Source organism: Prunus avium, chromosome 2 (assembly GCF_965620075.1).
Source record: "Prunus avium chromosome 2, drPruAviu1.hap1.1, whole genome shotgun sequence".
NCBI classification, from domain to species: domain Eukaryota; kingdom Viridiplantae; phylum Streptophyta; class Magnoliopsida; order Rosales; family Rosaceae; genus Prunus; species Prunus avium.
In genome coordinates, this window is record NC_142285.1 from 11511933 (window position 1) to 11520326 (window position 8394).

At 36.9% G+C, this 8394-nt stretch overlaps 1 protein-coding gene across 1 annotated transcript; it reads left to right on the forward strand.

Moving 5' to 3' along the window:
• Positions 1 to 2154: 2154 nt before the first annotated feature.
• On the forward strand, positions 2155 to 7650 carry LOC110749909 (DUF724 domain-containing protein 7-like). Its single transcript, XM_021950113.2, has 10 exons — positions 2155 to 2729; positions 3394 to 3846; positions 4113 to 4176; positions 4382 to 4530; positions 5088 to 5184; positions 5438 to 5509; positions 6022 to 6096; positions 6173 to 6241; positions 6479 to 6649; positions 6727 to 7650. The coding sequence occupies exons 1-10, from the start codon at positions 2256 to 2258 to the stop codon at positions 7365 to 7367; spliced, it is 2265 nt and encodes a 754-aa protein (XP_021805805.2). The 5' UTR covers positions 2155 to 2255; the 3' UTR covers positions 7368 to 7650.
• Positions 7651 to 8394: the final 744 nt, after the last annotated feature.

Here is an 8394-nt window from a genome sequence, read left to right on the forward strand (position 1 = left end):
GTTTATTTTCATGTTTAAACTTTAAGTTGCTGTTTTTTGTTTCTTAAAAAAATCATGAATGAGTCGAACCCATTTGGAGAGGTGCATGCCACTACTAATAGAGAAGTTGGTTCGTCATCCCATTCGTATCCACATCTGCATCAACACCTTTACCCACTTTTCCCATCCCTCAAACACCAACTCAAAGTGCACCTCATGCCCAAACACCACCTCAACTGAGTGGTCTTCCACCATTACCTCATTTCAGTCCAAGAAAAGAAAAATCGGAAGTATGGGATCACTTTGAGAGATATGAAGATGTGGTTGAGAGTGTGAAGGAGGATGGGAGCAAATATGCAACCACTCAGAAGAGAGCTAGGTGCAAGCATTGCTCTATGAGCTATGTGGCAGACTCCACTAGAAATGGGACCTCAAATTTGAGGAAGCATATTGAAAACCTATGTAAGAAATATCCGGGGAGGGTTTCTAAAGATATACGGCAAAAACTCTTGTCTTTTGACCAAGAACATGAGGTTCTTACATTAACAGTGCATAGTAAAGAAGAGTGGTTAAAGGCATGTGTAGAGATGGTAGTAATGCCGTTTAGTGTGGTTGAAGGAAAAGGGTTTAGACGGTTTTGTAATTCTTTGAACCCCCATTTCCAAGTGCAATCTTGTAGGACACTTGTGAGGCATTTCATGGTAATGTATGATGCTATGAAATAAAAATTGAAAGAAGAATTAGCACCACATAAAGTGTGCCTCACAACGGACACTTGGACAAGTGTTGAAAACATAAATTACATGATTATTACGGCACACTTCATAGATGGTGATTGGAACTTGCACAAAAGAGTCTTGAACTTTTGTGTCATTTTCAATTATAAGGGGAACTCAATTGGTAAACTCCTCGAGTCATGTTTGCTTGATTGTTTGAAAATCTGGAAGATGCGATTAAGGAGAAGAATGAGATCAAAGAGATTTTAAAGAAGCTTAATGCCGCCACCACCACCATCCACTCAAAGTAGTAGTTATTATTCTAGTGATACTACTACCATGAATACAAGTAGTAGCCTAAGCCGAGGGGGAAAGAAACAAAGGCAAATGACTGAAAATTGGAGAAAAGAGACTCGAGCAAATGATGTTGTGATATTGGAGCATAAGAGTGATAGGTACATCACCGACCCTATTGAAGATGTGGTTGATGAATTTCGATGTTCTGAAGTGGTAGAAATTGAATGGGATTAAGTATCCGGGTTTGGCATTTATTGCAAAAGATGTGCTTGCCATCCTAATATTAAAGGTGGCTTCGGAATCATGCTTTAGCACGGGTGGTCGGGTAGTTAATTCATTTCATACTTTTTTGACTCCTAAATTGTGGAGACCTTAATTTGCTCTCAAAATTGGTTAAGGTCAGATGACATATCCTCTTTACAATATGAGCAAACAATTCAAGAGATGGAGTTCTATGAATCGATTGAATTATGTATTTTTTTGTAATTTTATGTGCTTTATTAATGTATTATATAATTTGTATGTTTGACTAATGTTCTAATGAGTTTATGTTTTTTTTTTAATGTAGATACTATGAGTTCATCCACACCTACTAAGTCTGCTCTAGCTACTTTTCAATATTAGGAGGAATTTAATGAAGTTGGATTGAATTTGGGTTGTAATTTATTTTGGAACTTATTTTGCTGAAGTTGGATTGAATTTGGGTTGTAATTTATATGTTGCTGAAGTTGGATTGAATTTGGATTGTAATTTATATTTTGTTGAAGTTGGATTCATTTTGATGTGTTAAAAGCTTGTTGGAAGTTCAAATTTGGGGTATGTCAGTAATATAATAACATTTTGGGCAGGTCTGTAAAAAAATTATATAATAAAATTTTGGGCTAAGGCCCAAACTGAAATTGCAAGAATCGAACTGGAATCGGATTGGTCCGTGTTGATTTGAATTTATCTATGATTTTTTAGCAAAATCGGTTCAAACCAAACCGATCTTCATTTTCGTTTCAGATTTTTTTTTTGTGTTTTGTTTTTTGTTGAGAAAACCGGTCCAAATCGACCGTGCCCACTTGGAGAGCAACGGACCAAAAGATTCCAACTTTTCTCCAAAAACTTGACCTTGACTACACTATTCCTACTTAAGCGTTTTTGGGATATTAATGGTCAGCAAATGTACTTGGGCTTATACATCAATTTGGTACTTAAAAGGTTTTTATATAATCTGTTTTTCTCTGGAGAACCAAAAAGTGAGAGAAAACAAGTAGGAAAATGGTTATGAAGCGGAGCCAAGCGCATTTGAGCAAGGATTCAAAGGTAGAAGTTTGCAGCAACGAAGACGGGTACAGAGGTGCATGGTTCCCAGCCATAATCCTTGACCCACACCCCTCAGATCGCTCACCAAAGAAGAAAAGGAAGAGCATTGGCAACTCAAGCAAGGCTCTGGTTCAGTATGAGAGTCTGGTCTCTGAAGATGACCCAAACAAGCCACTCACTGAGCTCGTTGACGTGAGCTCCATCCGGCCAGTGCCGCCTCCTGACAATCCTGACCAGCCCTTGGAGCCAGCCGACGTCGTAGACGCCTATTACCGTGATGCTTGGTGGGTGGGGGTTGTGATGAGGTTTGAGGATGACAAGTATACCGTGGGTTTCAAAAACCCACCTGATCTGCTTGAGTTAAGGCGCTCTGAGCTGCGGCCTCATTGGGATTTGCAGGACGGCATATGGGTTGGTGCCCAGAAGGAGGTACTAGTTCTACATTTTAATAATGCATGTGGGTTTGTCTTTTTATTATAGGATTTGCACTTGGTTTATGCTTGCATGAGCTTTATTTTGTTTATCAATGAATTGTTTTTGGAGCTTTCTAACCATGGATTTTCTTGATTTAAGAACATGCAGGTTGTTTTTTGTATATTGGCCTTGCCTTCGTTGTTCTGCTTTTAGATTCTTTTTTTTTTTCCTAAAAAGATAATCTTTTTATGTTGTTGCACTTTTTAAGAGCAGTTTATCTTTGTTCATGTTTTCTTTAATACCGGTTGTCATGAGTATCATTGGTTCTCTTGACTATTCTATTGATTTTCCTGAATTATCAACCAAAGTTGTTATTTTTATTGCTTGTTGTCCTTGGTCCGAACCAGTACTTGATATCAGGTTTGTTTGTACTTTCTAAATTTTTTCTGGGACTTCTCTGATATTGTGGTGTTTGTTAGGAACTTGTGATTTTATGGAGTTTTAAGTTTGGATTTATTGAGGTCTTTACTTATATGTTTGCAAGTTCATGCCTTTTCAGCTCATTCCTTTATCTCATTTGCAATATATCTGGATTCCTATTTTTGAGGGATGATAGAAATTTCTTTATGCTGTGTTTCTAATAGAAAGAAAACTGATATTTTTCATTAATTGTTCAAAGAGGATGGTGGGATCAATTTTCAGCCCTGGGACAGCGGTGGAAGTGAATCTCAACGAAGAACATCTATTCTGTGCTTGGTTCCCAGCAATTTATCTTGGTGAACTAGGGGTCAACTCTTTCTTGCTTCAATATAAGAGCTCAAACAACTATGATGTTAAAGTGGTCATAGGTAGCAAACAGATTCGGCCTCAGCCTCCAAAGTTGGCGGAAAGAGATTTTAGGTTGCTGGAAAAGGTGGATGCATTCTGTGATATGGGTTGGTGTGTCGGAGTGATTAAAAAAGTGATTACAGGAAAAAAGTATATGGTCGGTTTTAAATTCACAGAGGAGGTGAAGCAATACAGTCAGTCAGAATTGAGGCCTCACATGTACTGGACGGATGGAAGATGGGTTACTATGATCAATGGAAAACGGGTTACTATGATCAATGGAAACTGGGTTCCTTACTTTAAGGTATGTGTATTTTTCTCTTGTTTTATGATGGGAAAAGGGCGGGGGTTGTCATGGCTTGTTAATTATGGGTATGATAGTAAACATGTTTGGACCTTAGGTAAGTTTGAGTTTCTATGCTGAGAAGCATACATTTGAATGTAAGAAGTGATATATACCAACAAAAAAAAAAAAAAAAAAGGAAAAAGAGATGCATTATTTTTTCCTCTGGTTTTGTTTTTTCTGACACCTGATGGTCCTGATCAGAATGCATTTTATTCCCATTGCAGAAGACTAAGCAACAGCAGGTTGGAGGACTGGACAATCGAACAATAGTTTCTGATAAACGAAAAGGTAAACCACAAAATTCTGAAGTTGATATCCTTTGGCCAAGAGTGAGACATGAGGGGAGGAGCAGGCCACTGAAATTGCCTGGTGAAAATATCAATAGCCATAGGCATATATCCACACTGATTAACATTACATGATATTATTTCTGTATTAACATATTCATTGGGTAATGTAATCCACTAAACCAAATGTGTATAAATTGTTGCAGTCAAGAAGGGCAGTGAAATCAAAAATGCTGATGAAGAAAATGTTGAAGATGAGTATGGACTAGACAACATTGAATCTTCCGGTATAAGGTCAGATTCTGAACTAACAGGGGGATCTCATGCTGGAACATTGTGTCTGCTCCCCATAGAGGTATATCTGAAGCCTGTATGCTACGCTTCCTTCTATATCTCTCTACGTATCAAAACAGTCTGCATTAAGCTTTGGAGTAGAAAGGCAAGACCAGTGTGCTTCCTATCAAATAAATGGAAGACCAATATGATGACAAGGATTAAAACATTTATGTTCAAGAGAAAGGAATGATTCTCGTGTTAGCTAACTGGATACATGCTAATTTGGTGATTAAAGTAGTCATGGTTGAGATACAGAGTGGCCTCTTTTTTCATTTTCTTTCTAATTATATATATATATATATATATTGATATAGGAGTGTTACATAACACAAGAGAGCTTAATTATACCTCAGAGGGTGCTGTAAAAGTGAAAGGAAGGACTAAGATGGCTCATGCCCATAATTCTAGAAATCTTTGTTTTTGTTTTTTTAAGACAATTGTTAATAGAAAAAACTATGATATTTTATTTTAATTTTATCTATAATTAATTCAAAAAACTATGAGGCATCCTATTGAGATTTATTTCCCTCTTAACCCAAGTTTGTTGATCATCATATTTCTTATTGATTCATTCAGGAGGTTGAATGGAATGAAGATGGGGTGAGCAGTAAAATAAAAGGGAATGGAAAACTGCCTGAATATCTTGTTGAACACTCAAAAGATCCAGCAAAAGGTGTGCAAAATGTGTCAGAGCTACACAATTCTTGATAGATGTGTATATTTACAAAATCAAATGTGTACCAGCATGAGTGGTTGAGGTTGAGGAACATAATGGCGTTGGATCTTTTGCTGCAGATGATACGAATGATATATTTGAATTGCCTGTAATAACAATGTGGGATTTGACAGGAATGAGTAGCTAACAACCTGAATTAAGCACAATGGAGTATAAGACTTGTCGCCTGAATAAATTCTATTTTTGGCAGGTGAGAAGCACAATGGAACTGGAGTTGTTGCTAAAGTTGAATTGACTAAGACTCAAGCTGTCAATGATAATGGTATGGTACATCAGAACCTGGAAAAACCTTTAGTTTATGTAAAAAGAATTACAGGAACTCGTGTGCAATTTAATTTGAATGCTCCCCATGACTGGTATGTTTTTGCTTTTGTATTCTATAATTTTTTGTTGTGAAAAAGATACGAGTCAATTTCCACATTTGGATGAGTGATTAGGAGAATGAAATTGGAAGATTCAAGAATAGAGGTAGTTAAACATAATTAAGAAACAATGATTTTGGAATTCAAAAAATACACTGATTTTGGTAATACTGAGTGTAGATTCTGCAACTGAATCATGTGTGAGGGAGCTACTTAAGTCCCTTAAGATTTTTCTTTTGTCAAAACGAGTCAATAAGGAAAAGTACCACATATTGGTAGACGAACGAAAAGAGGAAAATAATTGGGGTTTCCTTATCCTTTTCTCACTTTATAAAATGTTGGTAGTAATTGTTTAATCCTATTTATTGTTATCCCGCATAGTATAAAATTCATAGCTTTCTTAAAATCTCAGGTTCTGAAGATGCAATGGTCGAAGCAGAAACTGAAGCTACTGCAATTGATATTGAGAAAATAATAGAGGGCTTAAGTAAGCAATTGAGAAAGTTGTCAAAAGTATTTCTTTGGCTTTGGTTTCTTTGATTAACATCAAGGTTGTGTTGTAGATAACCCTGCAGGGTTTTCCAGCAAACAAAATGAGGTCAGAGGAAGACAGGTTGAAACTGGTGTAACAGGTGACACTGATCAACAAGACAGTCCACTTTGCCTTTCCTGAATAAGTTTTCCAGTTGGGAAAAAAATTGAAACCATGGATGTATTCATAGTGTTGCTAGACCAAAAAAAATTGTTACCTTAACATAATAGGGATATGCTTTTCCTTTATTGTTTTTTCCCCTTTGGAGGTACTTGCTAATCCTATTCTTTTTTTATCTTGTGTTGTCTAAAATTTCATGTCTTTATTAAATTTGTAGATTCTGAAGAAGGGATGAAAGAGTCAAAAACTGTGGATACTGCAATGGATTACTCAACAAAAGATGTTCAGGTGACTGTGACCGGAATATCTGCAACGGCATGTGCCCATGATCAACCTTTATCACTGTGCATAGATGAAATGCATTCTGTAAAAGCCATAGAGTGCTCAAGTAAGCTATTGTGAAAATTTTCAATAGATTCCTTTGGGTGTCATTAGTTTGACTAATATCAAGATTGTGTTCTCCAGGTAATCCTGCTAGGATCACCAACCAACAAAATGAGGTTAGAGGAACACAAGTTGAGCAACAAGACAGTCCACATTCGCCTTTTGTGAGAAGTTCTCCATTTTGGGAAAGTATTGAATCCATGGAAATATTCAAAAGATTTCCGCAAAAGCCACATTTTCATCCTCTGGTGAAGTGTAAAGCAGTTTGTCGTGAAGGATCTGCACTTGGAAATATGATAACCTTTGCCTCTTTGGTAGAGAAGACTTCCAAGTTGCAAGTTGGCGATCCTAGAGACTTATTTGATAGCAATTTGGAAGCACTGGTTGACTTGGAAATGTTGGGATTTGATGTCAAAGCAGTACGACATCGTCTGAAGGAATTGCTAGAAATGAAAGTTAAGTTGGGGCAGCGTCAGAACCAATCAAAAGAAGTTGAAATTCAGATAACGGAGTGTACTCTTGACAGAACCAGAAATAATGAAACAATCAGTCAGATTGATACGATGATGAAGCACTTGCAGGAAAAACGGGCGATGCTGATGTCAATCGATGTGGCCAAAGGTTCTGAAATTAGCAAGCTGCAATCTGAAGCAAATGCTATCACTGAAGGCATTCAGAATATCCATCGTGATTTTGAGAAATTCACTGCTGCAGCATGGTGATTGTTGTGATTCTGATGGATGTCCCTTGAGATTACCACTCTTTTAGCTGACCCTTGAATAGTTTGGAGCTAGGTTTGTCCATGGAAACTGATATATAATATTTATACTCTTTTGAATGTAATATAATGATGGAAGTGATACCAAACTGTTCTGTAGTTTTTTATAACAGCTATTAGCCCTAGAATGCTGGTAACAGTTTTCTGTACTACCATATCCTCAACCAGTATTAGACCTAATGCTGCTCAAAATATATTTATAGACCGGTTTACTGCCTATATCACTATCTATTGGTTTCCTATAAGATGTCTTGTCCACACTTTTTTCCTGGTAGAAAAGCTTCTGGTCCCTTTCAGCAAGTTATGAGCTTTTTGTCTGTTAGAAAGGCGGATAAATAGCAGCGGTGGTAAAACTAGAAAAGTTAAAAAGAAAACAAAACTAACTCTGTAAGTAGGGCTGAGGTTGCTCTTCAGCTTTTATAAGCATGAAATTTGAAAGAAGGTACGCGTATTTGGAAATGGAAAGGCCCATGATGCACTTCAAAATCTCTAATTACTTCATAAAGTAAATGGCCACCATCCACATATCAACCATGACGCGAAACAATATGAACTTTTCCACTTAAACAAGTTACAATAGCCATTATGAACAACTCAGAACGTACATTGACAACAGGGCTTTTGGCAACAACCATCTGTTTTTTTTTTCCTTACAAGGGGAAACAACACTGCTTGGACCCCTTTACCTTTCTTCATCAAGAGGAGCAACTTTGCAGGTAAAAGATTTATCATTCCTCCTTGTGGACTTTGAAGCCATATACTCTCGGAAAATAATTCTGACTCGCCTTCTACGGTTTAAGATGGCCGTAGGTCAAGAAAAAAAGGTGAGGAAATGTGGTTCCAAAATATGCTCCATCAATTTCGTAGAGTGTTTGTCAAGGAAACATTGAAAAACTGATGTTCAACAAAACATAACTGAAGTCATTTGCAAAAGTCATACATATTTTATTACAAGGATACGATCTTGGTGT